Below are 19,978 nucleotides of genomic sequence, written 5' to 3' on the forward strand. Positions count from 1 at the left end.
CCTCTTAACGGCGAACGAGCCCCATGTTTGCGAGCAATCGAAAAGGCCTTCGCTGTCAGCTGACGAGAAGCTGTCATTCGGCGAAAACTAGTTGCAAAACCAACCATTTCTCTGCTTCTGCTTTGGTAAGACAAAGTTTGTCGATTTTGTAATTCCTTTTGCTTAGAACGCACCACTCACCATCTTCTACCGGTTCCAGATTCTCCGTGCTTACTATCAAACCAACGGAAAGATGATTGCAAACGCCGCCGTTCCCCGTTTGGCATCTGTGGCCGCTCAGGCTCTGCAGCGCCGAACGTACTTCTCGGTTACTAGCTCCCTGCCGCAGGTTCGCGTATCCCTTGGGGTAAGTGTCCGCTCATCGGGGACCGGGGACGGCAATGGCGCGGATTCAAAGTGTTGAAACAACGGCCGAAATCATCCCTTCCGTTTATCGCATTACTATACAAACTTTGTCGGCCACCAGTACGTTACGTAATATTTTGCGTTTTCGCAGGAAAAGGTCGTCCACGGTTTGGCCATCTTCGGTGGAGTTCTCGCCTACCCGGTTTGGGTCGTAACTCACGTTCGCGAGTACAAGGGCAATCACTAGGCGCAACGGGGAAACATTCTAGTAATATGTAACAGCCGTGGTCCGTGTGCCTCGCAAACCATCGGCGACCAGGCATCGTCCACGAAGCTAGGCTACGAAAAATCGATTGTTGATACCAAACACCATCGTTGGCAGTATGAATAAATGCAAGGATGCTTGCGGACCATAGCAATTGTGAGTGTTTTGCGATGGCCGCTAAACCTTGTGCGCCGGAAAATGAGAAATGCCCGGGAAATTAGAAATCAGTCCGGCCAGCCGCTGGGAAATCGCCTACGGCTAGCGAGCACAATTCGTAATTTAGAGGCAAACCCTTTTTTCGTATGAATCGCTGAGTAAATGCAAAGATTGTGTTTTCATACGAAACTTGGTTTAGCTGGCAACACTGCCGCGCTTCAATATTGAAGTTTGAAGTGTTGTTTTTATTTACGTTTGCTCGATTAGTTGTGTTTTGTTATGAGCGGCATACGGTGATCGGTAGAAAAATCGTCTGTTCGTTTGTTCGTTGTCGAAGTGGTGCCGTTTTATCATTGTCTGAAGTCGTTTTGCCTGGTATCGTTTTACATTCTGCTGACGCAGCACAGCACTTCCTCCCAGCTCTTCGGGCGACGTCCTTGGTAAGTGTTCACTTTTGGGCCGCGACGGCAAAGGTCCTGTTGCACTCTGCATGCGTGTCAAATATGCAGTTCACCATCTGTTCCAAGCCTCAGTCCCTCAATGACACTGCATTGTAATTTAAACAAAGAAAGTATGTCAACCTTCCCGGTTTTGCATTTACGTTGTGCTTCACTCACATCCGATGTTAGCACAGTTTGCTACCCCATTGGGCTACGTTAAACATTATGAACCTCAAATGACCTTGAGTGTGTACACGGTGGCAGAACATTCCGGTGCCAGTTATCCGCCGACCCAAAGCTATCTGTTGCTACCTTTGCGATGGCCTTGCGCAGTCGGCCTTTCGGTTCCAGTTCTTTGAACTATGCTCGAGTCCAGTCGATGGTTCACGTGAAAAAGCGTGAAGCCGTTGACCGTGTTTGGAGGCGACACTGAACACCGACGAAGTGTGAAGGCTTAAAAATAACACGCAAGATGCTGAGGATCCGAACGAGTGGTGGCTGAACGCTGCAAGGCAACGTGGATTTAATGCCTCGCGGCGCTTAATATATTGCGCATACGCAATAAGAATCACACTTGTCGTGGCGATCGTTCGAGTATCCGGTAGGGTTACGATAAAGTGACGCTTGACACGTTTGCCTGATTAAAATGGGGGAATGTTGCTTCACAATATCAATGGTTTCCTTTCAAAACGACAAGTTTCGAAGTAACGAAGTTTTTGTCGAGTTTACCAAGTCGTGACTTAAAACGGTGCACTATTTAATTTGAAAACGAGTTTGTTGTTGATCTTTCTTTTTTATTGAAGACAGTAGTATACGATATTTTTCCTACCCAATAAAACACCTGTGACGGCTTCTTTTAAACAGCGTTTCACGAATATTACACTCGAAGTGCCCATTAATTGGTATTCCATCAAAAAGCTCCGGAAACGCTCAACCGATGCCGCCGTTGCGCGCACAGAGATCGTCAGACAAAAAAAACAAACTTCGATAAACAAACAAATTATGCAAAGAATTCGAAACGCGCTCTGCATGTCGACGGACAGCCTACGCGGGCAACCTGAAACATATTTCATTCATTAACAGAACCGCGTTGTGTCCTGCGCTTCACGGCCTGACTGGATAGTAAACACGCGGAGCCGGTTTTCTTATGGCGGCACGAATGCGTTGCCGGGTCGGGAACGTCTGGTGGCGCAGTTATCGCTTTTTTGTGGGTTCCGTTTTCTCTACAGTATTGCATTCCATTGAAGAAGAACCCGGAGGGGAGGACTGCTCAACATAGGGAACCGGGTTCGGGGCACGATTTCCATTCTTTTGCGTTTCTTGCAACGAAGGCCAAACACGCCTTCACTAAGCTTCAGCGCCAAGAAAGGAGAACGTAAAGGAATGCGCTAACGGCTTGTAATGATTCATCGATGGTCGCAAAGCGCAGCTGACACCGTGGTTCAGGTTTCACCGTGGGTTCGAAACGAAGCTGCGTATTTGATTGTTGCCCAAGCCAATTGCGCTTGAGTCAGGTGTTATCCGCGGGGAGTCCGCGCTTTACAACCGTAGCGGGTTACGGTCGATCAACTTTTTTTTTTGTTTTTTTTTCATGAATGTCGCCTTTCCTTCATGGTGAATTTAGTCCTGAATTTATTTCTTGCACGCAGTTTGTGTTCAGTTAATGTTGGTTTGGGCTTCCTTCGATCGTATGGAATCGAAGAATTTTCAATTCTAATCAAAGTATGCTTTTGGTGATATTTGATATTTTATTTTCTTTTGATAGTTGAAAACCTTATGGTGGAAAAGCCGAATTTGTGTTTCATTTGCGTGTTTAAAACCTCAGTAATTTAGAAATTCAGAACCAAGACCAAAGGTACTTAGTTTTGAAGCAAATTATCCTGGTTTGCCTATGCTCTGTTCATTCAACACAAGTTGTTGGTAGGTTCGAGCGTGAATTATGCGTGCCGTAGAACCATCAATAACCCGCTGTTGAGAGGGAGTGACTCGTGGAATACTTGTCGCTGACCTGAGCATATCTAAAATATATTACGTGACCAAATCCAGTAGCTTGAACGAAGCATTGGTCATAGTTTATTAGTCAAAGGTAAACAGAACTGCGGCACCAGAGTCTCGGTACTGCCCAGCCAGACAAGAGCTGATGAGATAAAGAACCGGGTGAAGCCAGCCAAACCCCGCCATGGCAGAGAGATCTTCACGGACCATTGGCAGCGAGCACCCATCTTGGCCGTAGCCTGAAAGTTGTGCCTACGGGTCGCGGTGGTCCCTTAAATGAGGGCACCGCGATATGAGGGATTGGTCAAACAATGTTAACGAAAATGTGTGTGCGTCCGTAACTCGCGCGTCAGAGAATTCAACGGATCTGCGTGTGGGTGTCGATCTTCTGCGCTTATCAGCATAGCGTAGCAGTGAGTTTGGTTGCATTCTCGCAGCTCGTCGTTTCTGTCGGTGGACCGCTGTCGACAAGCTCTCCGTTGCTTCGGGTTTCGTCCACCGTTCCAAGGACGTCGGCGGCGACGAGAACGACGATGCAGCCGACCGACGTTGAATAAGGGCCGTTAAATTACCTCAAGCTGATCCCATTAATACATGCTCAGCGGGGTTCGCCGCACGCCCACCATATCCATGCGCATCAAACAACCGCGCGCGATCGAGGAAACGATCGGATCCAAGGCCCGTCAGTCTAGTGCTAGAACCCTTGGTGGTGAACGGTTGTTCGGCGAAAGGTGCATCCATCTGGTTACCGGTCGATTCGATTCTGTTCTTTTCGTTCCATTAGGTTGCATTCCATTTACAAGCGACGTCATCACGATGCAGATTTTCATTCATTTATGCCGTTTTTCATGTTTCCCGTAGGTGAACGTTAACCATGTGCTACGATCAGGTTGTCGGAAGCGTGCAATAAAGCTTCTCCTCTCGTCAAAGGTTTGATTGACCGAACTGAACATCGTGCACCGAGAGCGAGTGCATATCTTCGAAGGCAAAAGACCTCGACCAAGCAACAAGCATCAGCAACCGTTCTGTACGGACTAGCTATCGGAAGCGATAGAAATAGGTGAAACGACGATGGCGGTTGCAAAGTTCAGTGTCACGTTCGTGCGCCACGGCGAAAGTGAGTGGAACAAGATGAACCTCTTTTGCGGCTGGCACGACGTGGGACTAAGTGAAGAGGGTAAGTTCACACATCACTTCTCTTTTTCCGATTCCTGCTGCGGACAAACGTGACATCTGATTCGAGCATCGCCCGGCACGGGTTATCCAACGAGTCGCGGAAGCAAAACTTTGACCATGTCTTGTAAGCTTTCCGAGCTAGTCTTTTCGACGCGCGCTTCGGCATGCGAAGCTATTTTGGTTTTAAAGCTACGATGTTGTGGCGATACAATGAAGGGTCAACAAACAGGTTCAATCTTCTGTGCGCCTATTTTCAACCGATCAACATTAGGTTTCAAGGTTAGCGCTGCGTCCTGGGCCCCTATGAAATTGATATCATTTTATTTTGTAAAAAAACAGTACTAAAAAGAAAAATTCCCGGAATTTACCTTCTTGCTTCAGGAGAATGGGATGCCCTGGAAGTGTCTGCCGCGGCGCTTAAGCGTGAAAACATGCGCTACGACATAGCGTTCACATCCTGTCTACGACGCGCCAACCAAACACTAGAGGTCATACTGAACGAGCTCAAACTAACCAGTATCCCGGTGCGGCAGCTGTGGCGTCTGAACGAACGGCACTACGGGGCGCTGACTGGCTTCAACAAGCGCCAGATGGCCGATATCTATGGCGAGGAGCAGGTGCAGATATGGCGCCGGAGCTTCGACATTCCACCGCCCGCGATCGAACCAAACAATCCGTACTACCATGCGATCAAGAACAATCCCCGTTTGCGGCACATCAACGAAAAGGACTTCCCGACAACGGAAACGCTAGAGACGACGATGGAGCGGGTCGTGCCGGAGTGGACGGATTCGATTATACCTGAGGTACGGGCCGGCAAACGGGTACTGGTCGTGGCCCACGGAACGAGTCTGCGTGGACTGGTGAAGCACATCCAAGGTAATTTTATTCCACTACTTAAGACAATAAGGACCACGGTTGGTGAACCGCTTATGGGATGCATGGTTGTAGCCAACAATTTTGCTACGTGTGATTGGAGTTTTTTTGATTTAAAAATTCAAGAGAAAACCATAATCCCGAGTGAGTTTAGTGTTTGTTTTAACCGTTTCTTAGATATGCTGGCTAACTAACGAATGCTAAAATATCTACACGGTGGAGGTTCAAAATTATATAAATATATATTTTTCTCTCTTTCTCTCTCTTTCTCTTTATCTTTTGAAATCATAATCGTGGTGCTTCAAACGGCGGTGTTGTACAATATTCAAATTTCCTCCAAACACTTTCACTATAATTGCACCATATCACCAATAATTCATATCACCAAACACAAAACCGAAACACAATACTTACCATCTAAAGGTATTTCAGACGCGGACATCATGAAGTTCAACCTGCCGAACAGTATTCCATTCATCATTGATTTCGACTCTTCGATGAAGATGGTGGGTAACATCCGGTTTCTCGCCAACGACGACACTGTCCTGAAGGCGATGGAAAAAGTGGCATCGATAGGTGGGAAGTAAGGCAGCGCTGTCTCTACTTCTTCCGATGGTCGATGATCCAGTGCAAAGCTCTACCTCACGATCGCCTGGAGCGCTGATCGAATTTAAGCAGTCGGTAAATTGGGGTGCTTGCTTTACTCTTTCTTTTTGTGTACGGTCGCGATACAACGAGGATATCTTTTCCGCTTGCAGTTTTCAAGTATACCTATAATATCTGTCCTTTTAGATCTTTTATTTGCATTATATTTTCCCCAATTTTATATTTATTTTTACAGATTTCGAAAATATTTGTCCGTTTATCGTAAAAGGCAGAAGCAATTTTGTTTATGTTATTTTTCTACTTGTAGAATAAACTTTAATTGGATTTTTATTCATTTTAATGCCTGTGTTTCCGTGTGTGCGAAACTAAAATAAAGTACTATTGAATAAACACATGATAAATAATCGTTTTTTTGCGTCAATTAGCGTTGTCGATAGACTGACCCGGGACATCTTCGTCATTGTGACACTACTAAACGATGCACAAAACCCGCGTTGGTTATTAACATACTTTATAGCAAACAACAATCGAGCAAGAAGCGAACAGTAAAGATAACATTCTTCAAACATTCGAAGTGCCCGGAGCCAAGAAGTCTGCCTCTTGAAGTAAATGGGCCTATGTTACCGCATATTTATCAACTGTAAACACCACTTATCGAACAGCCCAATCTGCTCCATTATCAATCAGATATAACTTAGGCTCAGCCTTCGCCTTACCAGCTGTAGCCCTATAAACCTTACACCGAATTCGGATTCTGCTTGTTACTGGGATGATGAAATGTAACCAATCAAAAGCAACCTGCATCATTTCCAGTAGTTTCCTGCAAAACTGATAACAAAGTAAAAAAGTAAACAGTTCAAGCATCAATTAGCGAAGTCAAGCACCTTCGCAATCCACTTCCAGCACCGGCCACTTAAAAGATAGTACCGTCAGAACCATAGTCGTGTTTTACATCCATATCTTCGATGAAATCGCCTGTTAATCAGCGTCTGTTTGTGTCATCAATTGTATCAATTAAAACTCGTCCCACATTTTCGTTGATATCTCCGTGAGAATCTTCTACCGCGAGTGTCGTGTTCCGTAGAGTGATACAATTAACTTTGTCACACCACCATAATTGAACACCAAAACTGAGATTGTAACACTTGACATATGGCAGGTTTGAGGAAATTCTACAATCATAAGACATTATGGTTTCGTGTTCTTCGGCACCTGGTTTACATAGTACGACAAGCAGTTAAGATTGGTTAAGGCGGATTACCACGCAACACCGGACACACATTTCATACTCCATTTTCACTGAATCCCGGAACGCGCGTGACGGCAATATTAGGCAAATAAACGATTCTATTCGTTATTCAATTAAGATTTCTTCAGTCGATAAAGTTCGTTGTACTCCCCGACCCACACCCGACGACTCGCCGTTGTTCAACAATGATGCAGGCAAACAGTAGGTTTGCCTAGCCTAGAACCGTCCCTTCCCGGTCCCGGCCGTATCGCCATCCGAACCTCAATGGTCAAGCAGCAAAGACCCGCGTATCATCATCAATCATAGCGGCTCCAAATTTTACGCTCCGAAAGATTGCTTTTAGCGTCCGGCGGTCCGGCTTGATGCGGTCCGCAAACCGCGGCCCTGGTGCTCGACCATATCCGGGCAAAATGGATGGAACATAACGTAAAATTAGAAATACATTATTCCATTGCAAAATAATCAGCCTGAGGAGCAAAAGAGCTCAGGTCGAAAGCAACCACGAAATGCTTTCACGCTTCGGTGCACATTGAGGTTTGCCTTGGCCAGCGGTTCTTGGTCGTAGGCCCCGGCAGTTCCCGTGGCCGCGCACATTAGTATTCATCGCGTTTCCCGTTTGACACAAGTATTGTTTGTTGGGAATGGGATTCAAACGTGTCCAATGAAGATGATGATAAAACAGAGAAACTTTGGGCAAATTGTAAGTAGTCGAAATTCCCCCAGAGCATTACGAAGCGTTCGAAGTTAACGACGAAAGTGCGGAAAAGGAACCCAGCATGTGTGGCAATGTGTTTACTGTGATCATTAAGATCGTTACGATTATCATGTTGCGTAATAGAAATCGGGCAGCAATTACATCGCCTACGGTACATTGCCATCGGAAAGTGAATAACCGGAATGTGTTAGGGCAGCAGATAAGAAAAAATAAACTAGATGAAAGCACCACAAACCAGTCTGCAGCCGACTGGGGTATATGGTGGTGGTTGAACTTTAGAGCGACAGTAATCAGAGTCATCGGGAGTATTAACACGACGTCCTATGGAGTTGCAAGAATAACCAGCCACGGAAAACGTTGAAATAATGTTGAAAAATATGAAACATACTTTCGAAGCACAGCATAATCTCTCGCAATTACTTGTATGTTCGTAGCAAATGATCCCGAAACGATGGATACAAGGAACGATAGGTAAAAGATTCAAATGTTCCGACACCAATTTTCTAAAATTCGTTTTTAAACCACTACAAAGTACCGATAACGCACTCTTGCCATTGACCCCCGGTTGTTCATATCTTTGGGTTGACCATATCGGCTACTGAAAATAAAAATTCCTCGGTTCACTCACGATAAGCATGGTGATCATATTCAATCACGCCGAACGTCGGGGCCAAGCTGGGTCACGTGAACCTCGAGACCTCAACAGCGAGAGGTCAAGCAACCAACATACCGACTGACCAGTGTTGATATCACGGCCATAAAACGCAGTCGTCGATCAGTGCCTTTGTGGTGATGGTTTATGGTTTTGGCTATCCAACAGACCGACACACAAGATCAATCCGCTTGGATCTGGTTTGCCGTAGGGCTTCATTGGATTTATCGCATGAGCATAAACGAGAAAAGAATGAGAAAATGTGTGTACGTGTATGTGAAAGACAGGCGCAAAAGAGAGAGACCCAGAATATGAGAGAGATAGAGCGAAAAAGAGAGAGAGAGCAAGCAAAGAAACGAAACAAGAGACAAGTGTGGAGACACGCACACCAGCACGCTCCCGATTGTTGTTATTCATCTAATCGTGCGAACGTGCGATGAAGTGTCGATGAAATCGTGAAATCTGGGGAAATCACTTCGTCCACTCGTTTGTCCGTCGTTTTCGCGGTTTTCCCGTAAGGGGCGCCCGAATGATCGAATACTCCCCCACCAGCGCACGTAAAAATGAACGTCGGCGATGGCGGTTGCGCACTGTGCGCGTGTGTTGGCGGACAGTGTAGCGTATCATTATGTTCGCAGTGGAAACATGGTACGGGTTTTTTTTTGTGTATCCAAGTCGCTTCGCGGTGCCAATTTCATATTGGCTTTCGATTTAGCTGGGAACTTAGTCGATGTTTGGCAAAATATACTGCTTAGTAGATGCTGCTGGCAAGAGTCACCAGGCTTCTCCATCAGTCACCGCCGACCAGAACACGTGTTGAGAAATTCGAATAACAAACGGTGTAACGTTGCATCCGTCCATCACTGTAGTCCGCGGTGGTGGCGCAGCATGCGAGCCCTACTACCATTCATTTCAAGATGCAAAACATGAGATTAGTGATCTGAACCGTGGGGCAGTGGAAAGAGAGAGCCAACTCTCAAGCAACCGAGAGCGAGAGAGCGAGAGAGAGCAACTGACAACACGCGAAGAATATGTGATGTAAACAGTGTACAGTGGGAATGTTGACCAGCAAAAGATGGCCGATACTGGCGGCGGAGAGTTTGCCCGTGTGCGAGAACGAGATGGCCAGCTGGCGCCGGAGATGCTCGGGCAAGAGGTTTCTGGCAAGGTGGCCACACAATCCACAATCCTTTGCCTTTGCGCGGTTCGCGTTCGTTCGTGTGCATGAAATGGCACCAGCAAGTGTCAAAATCGGCTCGTCCGCGCTGTGTCAAAAACGTGTCTCGCAGGGCCGCTGGTCGTCGGCAGCAATAATTGTGGTCTAGTGGTTCTAGTTGCGTGCGAAATCGCGCACCCGGAAGGTTAGCTAGGCGGCCATTTTCCGCCGTGCCGTGGTGCTGTGCCAGTGTGATCGAGAAACGAAGGAATCGGGTCGACACGCGCGTGACGTATGGTTGTGTTTTGGTCCCTGATGTGTGCTGTTTTTGGTCCTTCCCTTGAATTCGTCCCATAAATAGAGATGGTTTATCAGACCCATTGAAACCCGGCTGTGTGACGTGCACTGCATGGCCCCAACTTCGTGTGACCCGAGAACGAAGCAGTGGGGCGATGTGCGAAAATAGCTGCTAGGCCAGGGCTGACATTCCCGGGTGGCCATCACTACCCAGTAATCAATACGAAGCAGTAACCGATCGGGCCCCCAAATCATCTGGTATTGGCAAAACACTCCGTGCCAGATGTACACTCCCTTTCGCACGGGTTGTTTCCGTTCCTGCAGCTTCGAAACCTTTTTTTACCTCACCGAGCGGGCGCCCGTTGTTCGGAGAGACTCATGAATGAAAGTACCGTATTTTTCCGTGTATAACGCGCACTTTTTTCCCAATTTTTTTAGCTCTAAAATCTGGGTGCGCGTTATACAAGGGGAGTAAACGTTTTGTCTTCTCCAAACATACAAATGTGCCCTTTTAGGTACATATTCTATGGTATTATTGAATAAATTATAAAATGAAACACTTGTTAGGAATATAATTATCCATACAATATCGTTTTTAAGTCATGGCAGGGAGTTAAAACAGAAGTTGTTGTGAAATCATTTAAAAAATGTGGCATCAGCATGGATCTGAAGATGTCGCAATTTATGAGGACTCTTCAGAGAGTGACAATGAGGAGTACATTGAACAGCAATTGGAGAATATCAATTTGTCAGACAGCAGTGAATCTGAGTTTGAAGATTATTCCGAAATATAAAATACTAGTATGTCTTTTGCAATGTATACGCATTTTATCTTTAGTCTACTTTAGAATATTTATAGAGTATTTAGAGTAATACATTATTATCATTTGATATTTGTTGGATATCACATATCTGAAAAATGTAAAGTAAAAAATTTGTTTTCCAATTTTGTTCTCGTAAAATATGGGTGCGCGTTATACACGGGTGCGCGTTATACACGGAAAAATACGGTAGTTCCGCGCATGCTTGACCGTGTGCCAATCGAACCCAGAAGAGGAAGCCAAACATCCGCCTGTCCGCCTGTGGTGGGGTCCGCTGAGGGGGGGGGTCTCTTGACTTTCACCTGAATCACCGGGCGCCACGACAGGTTGTCTTCGGAGGTTGCTTCGCAATTGTCGATTGTCGTGGCTGTAACGATAAGCAAATTGCATAACGATAACGAGGCCCCGGCGATCGTTTTGTCGATATCCTTCGATCCGCGGTGCGTTGCTTCTGTCTCTTTCCCGTTCGGTACCGTTCGTCCAAATAGCAGCGAATCCAACATCTGTTATCATCACCCAGCCGAAACACTTGTCAGTAAACACCAAGCTCGAAGCAACGGATAAGCGTGTGAATGGTAATCGTCACCATCACAAAGATTGTGTTTCACGGCTTCCGGTTGAGCCGTGGCAGGTGTTGAAACTGCCATCTGAAACAATATCTCCTTTACCTGAGCTGTCCACGCGTGAGACAGCGCGGGGCCAACCCCACCATTCATCTGGAGACTCCCGAACGGATTGGCGCTCCAAGGCCAGCCCTTGGACTCCGGTTCGGCGCGAAAACCACCGACGTCATCGGGCGGATTCTCCGCCGTCATCGTTCCGTCCCAGCACCGCGCACCCACACCCACAAATCGGCACGCACAAATCTCTCAGACCGGCTCGCCACTTCGCGTGTGTGCGTCTTGACCGTTCCGGCTATCGGCAGCCGGCACAAGTGCGGTCGCCGCGGGTTGATCAGCGGAACGCGGTCAGTTAGTAGATCCGTCTCGGTGACCGCGGACCTGTGTCGCGCTGTTGTCGATCGACCTTTCGAGTTTGATTTTCTGTTATTTGCTCGCTCGCTGTTGTGTGCGTGTTGTGATTTCACGTCGCTGGCCAATCTTACGGTGCTTGTCAATACGCCTCGGCGGAAGGTTCAAAGGGTCGTGCATCGTGAAGCCGGGCTGGACGGGCCGCCGGATCACCGGATGCCGGGTGTTCCTGCGACGACGGACTGTCCTGCTCCTAATCGGGTTTACTGTGAGTGTATGGGCTCGGTGTGCGCCTGCGTTACACCTGCCGTGTAAGGGTGTCGGTCTTCGTCCCCGCTTCGTGGGGCTGGACGCTTTGTGGCAGGTTGTTATTGTGACGGGCTCCCGAGCCAGTCGAAGGCACGAAACCAACGGCAACGGAACTGGAAAGAAATCTCCGTCCGGTCGCTTGGTCACCCGTCGCGCGTCGTCGTCACGGGGTCGGTGCTTTGATTGAATAAACGCCCAACCGAGGCGACTGTAAAATGAAAGAAATTTCAATTCCCGTCCTCAAGAGGCCCGCGCGGTGTGTGAGTAATTTATATGTTTTTCTGCACAAAGTTACAGAGCTGCCGCTGCGGCACTAACTGCTCGAAGTGAGAAACGGTGCGCGAAACGGAGCGACAGTGAAAGTGACGCAGTGAAACTCGCCTCGCGGGACATCGCTCAAAAAGGTCGCGTTCAATAGTTTATCGAGACCGGAGGAGCTGGTGGCGAATTTTCAAGCCTTCCATTCGACTCTGGGCATGGCCGCAGGGTCCGGCAACAACCAAGGTGAGCGCCTGAACAGTGCGATTATGCTTGTAACGAAGTGTGTTGTTTTCAGTTCCCGACGGTTAACGCAAAACACGCGTGTTTGGCGTGTGTCCCTGATATCGGGCCCTACACCTCCGCGCGCGAGCGCTGACCGTGAATGGTTTGATTCCAAAACGGAGCTCCGGCCATGCGGCGGGTCCTTATAAGCCACCGCTAACAGCAGCGAGCACCGCAATGCGTTCCGTCATTAATTGGCGGTGTCGGTGTCGCGTCAATATGTCACCGTTCGGATTCGGGCAGGATCCACGGGGCCACACCGTGATGGATTGCTGTCGAATGTTCTGCACGCTAGGTGCTAAATCCCCATGGCAGACTCCCGTTTGCCTAAGCCCCAAAAACACAAAGGCTTTCGGTGTTATTGTTTCACTTGGGAAGAGGGACCTTTTTCCGGTTGCTATTTCAAATGGCTGGTTCCGACAACTTTGCCAAAACAAGTATTACATTTCAACTCAGTCTAAACCTGCCAGTTGGGTACCCTATATTTTTGTACCAGAAAGGAACTGCCCATTTGTAATTCTTTTCGACTGGTGGGTCATTGCTACCGCAACTGAAAGGTTACTGGGGTGTGTTTTTTCAACACAAAAAACAAGATAACACTGAGTGCCAAAACTTAAATTTCGCATCCCGCAACGGTTGGGCAGTTCCCTTTAGTCGGGCACCGGGCACCTGTGTTTCGTAATTGCGGATACAATTTCATCGTGGCAGAGATACCAATCCCAGTATGTCCGGTTTTGGTCTATCGATCCACGTAGTTCCATTACCTTCCAAAGTTACTGTCCGATAAGCACGGATTAGCACGTTGCAAAGTTGCAGAGCGAAACGCAATTTATTTCATTAATCCGCATGCCAAAAAAAACTTAACAGACCGACCGGAAGCTGGACAAGGATGTCCCCGTGGGGCATTGGGCATTCGATTTCAAAACATTTCCCACGATTTGGATCCCCACTTCTCGAGGCAAAAACCGAACGCGGTGGCGGTGGTGAGTCCTAAAGTGCAATAAATCAGGCCCACCAAACGGGGAGCATCATTCACGCGGGCTCGCGCGGGACAAGCAACACGCGCACAACACCCCGTGAGGCTGCTGGTTGGGCGATGATCTATGGTCCGTGATCCGGTCGCCAGTCCTCTCGTGACATAAAACATTGCCCAAGCTCGGGCGAGAAAGGAAAATTTATGAGACTAATTTTGCACACCGGCAACAGACTGCCGGGAGGGTACAAATGTATCCATTACGGTTACTACTCTTGGTACGTGTCTTATGAGGCCGGACCATGCTTTTTATGTCTCATTTATCTGGTTTGAACCAAACAAAACATGGTTTGATGTTTTCGTTCAACACTGTCTGCGTGTTTTCTTTTATGCAAATTACACTAGCCTCACCGTTTCAAGTGTTGTAAAATGAGCATTTCGAAGGCCAAATCTTTTAATTTATAATCCCGCGCATCAGCACGTTAAAAAAGCTTTACTTTTTATGCGCCATAAATTTATTACGCGCCACAATGTATACATTTGAACGCCTGGACATCAACCTGGAAGCTGTGCTAAAGTTAAATTATTTGCCCAACGGTATTGTCGGTTGGTTCCGGTCCGATTGTTTGATCCTGTTCAATTACGCCGGGATTAGGTCCATCCCGGGGGAACTTCACCCAAGTGGACGTGTTGGGTGGTGGTGAACCAAAACAATTTTCCAATCATGGTCTCTGATTTGGATGGCTATGCTGGATTCGTCCTGCGCCCTACTTTTTTCTCCGATCCCGTTCGGCGTTTCCAATCGACGGTTGACTTTAGCATTGGGTTAGCGTTTGGGAACCCTTGTGTTACGCAATTGGGGTGCTTATCTGGAATTTACTGAAAAGATGGATTAAATCAGACCGAGCGATTGAATCAGAGCTTTTACGAGTTACGTTTAACCAGATTCAAACAACTGGACTTCACTGGAGCAATGCGGAAGCGAAAAAGCTTTATGTCCGTCCGTTGAAGGCCGGAACTGTAAAAGTGTCGCAGGATAAATGCATCCCGGATAGGGATGGATGCACCCATTTTTATCCGCGCTCCGTGCACCGATCGAAAGTGGAAAGTCGGCACAAATCGAACACAATCCCCCCCACCCCATCAACGGAAAGCCTCGCTTGACCTAAATCCTCCCAGGTTGGCCAGAAGCGTGGTCATAAGGAAACAGAAGCCGGTCCGAGATCAAACTTGCTGATGCGACCAACCGCTGATGCGGGGTCAGCATGGCGGATTGCATTGCGAAAGGATTTGAAATCGGTTTGCCCGTGAACGATGGTCCTGGCACGCTCTCGTTACGGGTTGCTGCAGATGGACGATTGAGTAAACGTAAAAATATGCTGTCCGACAGGCGTACGGATAGAGTTCGTTTTACGGCCCACAACAACAAAAGGGCGTTATAGAGCGATAGCACTGCTGCTACAGCGAGTCCTGTTTTCTGGACAATAAATTTCATCCGCAGACCGTGGCCGTGCGCAGGATCCCAATGAAGGTGTATGAAGCCGCAGCGCATTGTTGTTCAATTTTTAGTGTCAATTTGGGCAGACTTCATAGATCGGTACGTTGGGAGCAACCGTTGACTAAACGTTGATTAACGTAGCTAAGGCAGTTTGCTACCAGCTCCCGGGCGCTCGTATATGGCTTCAAATGGTCTCCACCAATCGAGCGACGAAACGTGACTCAAATACATGTCGTCGTGTACCGGGCGATGCTCACTAACACCGTCCGCGAACCGTCACGAAACTCAGCTTCATTTCCTCGGTTGTGATAATACGCAGATAATTTGCATTATCGTGTGGCCGGTGTGGCCTCAGCGTCTCGAGGGCGGACGACGATTTTGCGACGCGACCGCGCATAAACTGGCGCTCGAAACCGGACGGATGGACGAGGGTAAGACGATGGGTCCAGTTGTGTAAACCAGGACGGTGAGCTTCCGCCACGGCGTCACCGGACCATGGATGCTGGGCGCGTAATATTGCGCAAACTATTTTTAGCCGTGGCCACTTTTGTCCAGTAGCCCCGGCAGCAGCAGTCTCGAAGGCAGACAAAGTGTAGAAATAGACCCGGGGCAGTAAGTTTACTACTTGGCCCCGTCGAGCAGTTACTCTTCGAAGGGAACTTACCACGTGACGCTCGGTCCGCCCGTTATTGAATCAAACGCCGCGAAGCAAACAAATTAACACCTAATGCCATGAATTGAGTTAAGGTTGACGCTTGTTGACAAAGTGAAGCCTCGGGCCTAAGCGTCAATTTTTCCACGCCTACTGTGACTCATTGTGATGCGCGAGTTGAGCTCCAACGGGCAGCAATCGAAGTAATAGAGCATTATTATTCGAAAAACAGAGACCATAATTTTATCTACCCTTCCGAGTCACTCATTTTCACACTGTAACGTTAAAAAAGGGCCCTTAAGCTATCGCGCTTCAATCTGCATTCTGCAGCGAGCGCTTTAATTTAACCATTTCAATTAATTGTAATTGCCGTTCATTCACTCGATTGGCGCACATCTTTTGGCCGTGTCACCGTGCGGATGGCGCTACAAACCACTTGACACGCGTTAACGAGCCGAGCTCGGAAGCTGCCCCCGGCTCGGTAAATATTACATTTAATTCGCATCCAGTCGCGTGCGTGTTGGGCCACGCGTGGTAAATTTATCATCGAGCCGAGCTCGGGCCGTCGAAATCACTGCCATCTTTATTGGTGCGAATATTATTAGCTTTAATTAACGAACCGGGGCCGCGATTTCCATCGGCGTCAATTACGCGACGCGCGCTTTTTTGCGGAAGCCCGACCCGGTCCGGCCCGGCGCCCCCATTATGTTGTGGAACCCACCATTTTGATCCCCCACCGTTGTCGATCGCCTTGTGGACGTGCATTAGGGTCTGTCTTAATGACGTCTTAATGTATCATTTTGGCAACGGGCATAACGTAATTTTGGGTAGAATAGAACTCCCCACGGCTCGGATTAGAATAATGCGCCCCATTATTGGGTGGGCTCATTGCGACATTGTTGTCCAATGTTGTGCTGCCTGACCCGGCTGGTCCCGCTGAGTGGGGAAACCAATGGCGCACGCAGGTCCGTGGCGGGGAGCCTGCTACTGATGACCGTTCGACATTGAGCAACATTTTTGTGATAATTCACCCGGCAGCTCGTCAACGTGACTCTGCTGTGGGTAATTTTCCTTTGTATTTTCCTGATTACAGAGTAATTTCGACAGAAAAGAATTTCTTTGTGTGTGTGGATAGAAAATGGGAGATTTTTTTTGACTTCTTCCGTTGAGCACTTCCGGGAGAAAAAAACTAACGGAACAATTTAAATTTCTTTGACATTTTACGCCAATAAGTCGCTTTTAAATTGTAACTTTCAAACATAATGTTTACAATGAAACGACTGGTCAAAATGGCGTCTCCTAGCGTAACCTGCTTCCCGGTGTGAATTATCGTTTCGTAAACATTTTCACATTTTCGTAAACAAAGCCCTGCGCACGCTGGCAGACTTTTGTTGCAAAAATTACATTCCATGGTCGCGAAAAAGGAATTACATGTTATCACCTTCCGGTGCCTCTCACGAGACTGCTGCCTTCACTGTGGTGGTGATGGCACTCTTTCATCAGAATAAATGTCCCAACAGCAGTAACGGAGCGCGTGGAGCATTATCATCCATCAGGATGATGTACATGTCGCGCCGGAAGCCCCATAACCCGCGCCGTGGCCCGGCCATAGTCGGTCGTAAAATTGAAAAAACTCCTCTTCCCATGTGAACATGCAACGGTCCGAAAGAGTATCCTTTTCGGTACGCCACAACCAATGTTTACAACCGTGTTTGGTTTCCTTCAACCCGCTGGTGGTCGTCTCATTGTTTTATGCTCCGAAGCCGGCGGCCTGTCCGTCGGGTGGGTGAATGGAAAACTTTTCTTCACCCGCCGACGACATGCTACAATTTATTATTTAAACGCTTCCCGCAACAAATGCACCGCCGTCGGGTGCAGTGTCGGAAGCTGTTCCACTTTGGTGGAACCGAAACTTTGACGCTTCCGTTGGTGTTGGTGGACCAAACAATCAAAACTGCCACGGTTCCCGGGGTCTGGATGTGGAGTTATGCTTCTATCTTCCATCGCCCGGTCCGAAACTTGTGGACCACTTCTTATGAATCATTCACAGGCACTTCCCCCGGATGTAAACTTCTTGACGCGGGGTGGCGCGATTCGAAACCGATCCACATCCGGGCGGCGTACCAGCCCATCTCGCCCATTGACAGGCCGGCAAAACTAAACTGTCAAACTAATTCAAAACTATCCACTGCAGATCCGGTTTAGGGATGGTGTCCAATGCTGCGAACGAGGGGTGGCAAACAATGCGCCCGCCGAAGCACGGCCCCAGTCCGGCCAATGTCGGAATATGTTGACATTGAATTTGCATTTCGATTTCCATTGGCCGAGCGGCTCTCCGTCTCGGTGCGCTACATTTGGGTTTGGCAAGGCCTGCGGCAATGATGGAGCCGGTCACTGGCTAACGAGGGCACCGGTCAAGCTTCGGTAAACCGTTTTCCTGTCAGTTTCTGGGCCAAAGTGACAGCGCGTCCGTGTTTTGTTTATTCGTGGCTCAGATTTCCCTTTCTGTCACGATATTAAGGCACATCCAGACCAGACCAGACCGGGCCAAAAGGTCGTTCGTTTTCCGTTTCGTTGATGCCTTTTGAGGTGGGAATTTTACAAAGAATTCACTTTTTTTTCGCTTAAAACGGGAAGCTTGCAGAGTTTTATTTTATTTTTAATCAAACAACATTTCGGGTTGTTTTTTGCCTACGTTCTCAAATGGTTGAGAAAGTATGAAGTATAAAGCATCCTTTTTGAAGCGCAAAAGCTATCCGGTTTCCAGTTTCAGTTTCTGTGCGATGGTGAAATTGGAACTGTTCAAAGCGATTTTTACCAAGAAAGTATTTGTAGTTCACATTCGCTCAACGGTTGACGAATGGCACTCGTGCGTCCCAGGAAGCACCGGATGACTTTTGCACAATGTTAAGTGCTTTAGTAATCGCATTCCGGTGCGGGCGAGTAGTGCGAAAACGCAACGGACAACCTGATTCCACCAAACACATCCCACGAACATACTTCAACGACGATCACGTATCGACCGCCAGCTCGGAACTAGTCCCTGAAGAACCCTAAATCCGTGCCACTTGAGTAGGCGCCCCCCCGAAACGGGAGTCGCGGTGTCGTATGGTATCAAAATTGACATCGACGTGTGGGCCCCGCACCGTTTGAGACCGGGTAGGATGTTGAGCGGTTTCGGAAGCAAAGAAAACCGACACCGAAAACGATGGACCGACCGAAGATCTGCTTGTCCATTCCGGCCAACGACGACCGGCACGCAGACCGCGCGCACCAGGCACGGTCGGTCTGTCAATCTGGTGTGGATACGTGCGTTCATGTGGCAAATTTTTCTGTTCCGGCCATTTTTCTTTACGCCCTGGAAACGAGTCACGGCGCTTTGGCACACGTTTTCCCGCTAAAACAACCAAAAAAAATGGCACCCAGAAGCCCATCACAGATATAACAAGCTTTTCCTCTTTCGGGACACGCAAACCGATTCAACCTCTGTCGCGGGCACCCAGGAGGTTCCTTTTTGTTGCCTCTCATTTCTCGGCGAATGGCGGTGGCCGCTTGGTGCCGCTGATGCCCAAGGCCATGGCGCATGCTTTTTCCACAAGTTTTGGATAGGATTCTTCGAAGGAATTTTTACCCAAAGTTTGTTTGCTCTCAGGCTCAACAGTTTCTCTGTGTCGGGGATTTCGTTCTATAATCTTCTTATATTTAACTGGAGTTCGGCTTCGAATAACAACCTGATGATGATTTGACCCCTTGACTTGATCCTTTTCATATGTTCTCAATTTTGAACCAAACGACGATGTTCAACGATGATGTACCTCATAAGCAGCAATCAACATGTTGATTCTAATAAACGCTTCGAAGTTCATGAAATGATGCCATTTTCTGGTTCTGCCTCCATCCAACGCCATAAATGAGCACGATTCACGTGTGTACGCAGAAATTCATTAAACGACCCCCAGGTTTGCGACTCGTGTTGTGACCCACTTTAGGCGCTGGCACTTATTAAACGAAAAACAATCGAAATGAGCCGGTCCCAATCCGGTTTTCAACAATGGTGCGCGGCTTGCGATAGTGCCACCGCACCGACGACAATGGCCGACGTTCTGGTGGCGTTCTAATCAGAGTCTAGTTCGCGATCAGGCGTTCGCCTCCTTCCAACGGCGCACCTCGCTGCACCGAATGCAATTGATGTAAATTATCTTTTCCTTCCCCTCGGCCCGGCCCGGGTTCGGTATGCAAATGGTGACCCGGCGATGCACCGGCGATGACTTCCGTGCACTTCT

At 48.1% G+C, this 19,978-nt stretch overlaps 3 protein-coding genes across 8 annotated transcripts in view; all 3 read left to right on the forward strand.

The window, feature by feature from the left end:
- The first annotated feature begins 69 nt into the window (after positions 1–69).
- LOC131210921 (uncharacterized) lies at positions 70–764 on the forward strand. Its single transcript, XM_058204241.1, has 3 exons — positions 70–125; positions 200–346; positions 497–764. The coding sequence occupies exons 2-3, from the start codon at positions 233–235 to the stop codon at positions 590–592; spliced, it is 210 nt and encodes a 69-aa protein (XP_058060224.1). The 5' UTR covers positions 70–125; positions 200–232; the 3' UTR covers positions 593–764.
- Positions 765–1,048: 284 nt separating this feature from the next.
- On the forward strand, positions 1,049–6,253 carry LOC131209062 (phosphoglycerate mutase 2-like). 4 transcript variants are annotated; one of them, XR_009156846.1, is made up of 5 exons: positions 3,848–3,985; positions 4,063–4,378; positions 4,759–5,256; positions 5,677–6,018; positions 6,095–6,253. XR_009156846.1 is itself a non-coding variant. In XM_058202036.1 (4 exons), exons 2-4 carry the CDS (start codon positions 4,273–4,275, stop codon positions 5,838–5,840), a joined length of 768 nt encoding a protein of 255 aa, XP_058058019.1. In that variant the 5' UTR covers positions 1,049–1,206; positions 4,063–4,272; the 3' UTR covers positions 5,841–6,253. The 4 variants fall into 4 exon arrangements, 3 of the variants coding, with proteins under 3 accessions (XP_058058019.1, XP_058058020.1, XP_058058018.1); XM_058202036.1 differs by lacking the exon at positions 3,848–3,985 and adding an exon at positions 1,049–1,206 and having other exon boundaries at positions 5,677–6,253; XM_058202037.1 differs by having other exon boundaries at positions 3,847–3,985; positions 5,686–6,253.
- Positions 6,254–9,756: 3,503 nt separating this feature from the next.
- The window catches only part of LOC131212343 (alpha-1,6-mannosyl-glycoprotein 2-beta-N-acetylglucosaminyltransferase), a 38,760-nt gene continuing 28,538 nt past the window's right edge, over positions 9,757–19,978 (forward strand). For all 3 annotated transcript variants that reach the window (XM_058206167.1, XM_058206168.1, XM_058206169.1), the window contains exons 1-2: positions 9,757–9,923; positions 12,321–12,533. The gene's annotated coding sequence lies outside the window, so the exon portion shown is untranslated. The remainder of the gene's footprint in view (positions 9,924–12,320; positions 12,534–19,978) is intronic.

The sequence above is a fragment of the Anopheles bellator genome, chromosome 2 (genome assembly GCF_943735745.2).
Source record: "Anopheles bellator chromosome 2, idAnoBellAS_SP24_06.2, whole genome shotgun sequence".
Classification (NCBI taxonomy): Eukaryota; Metazoa; Arthropoda; class Insecta; order Diptera; family Culicidae; genus Anopheles; species Anopheles bellator.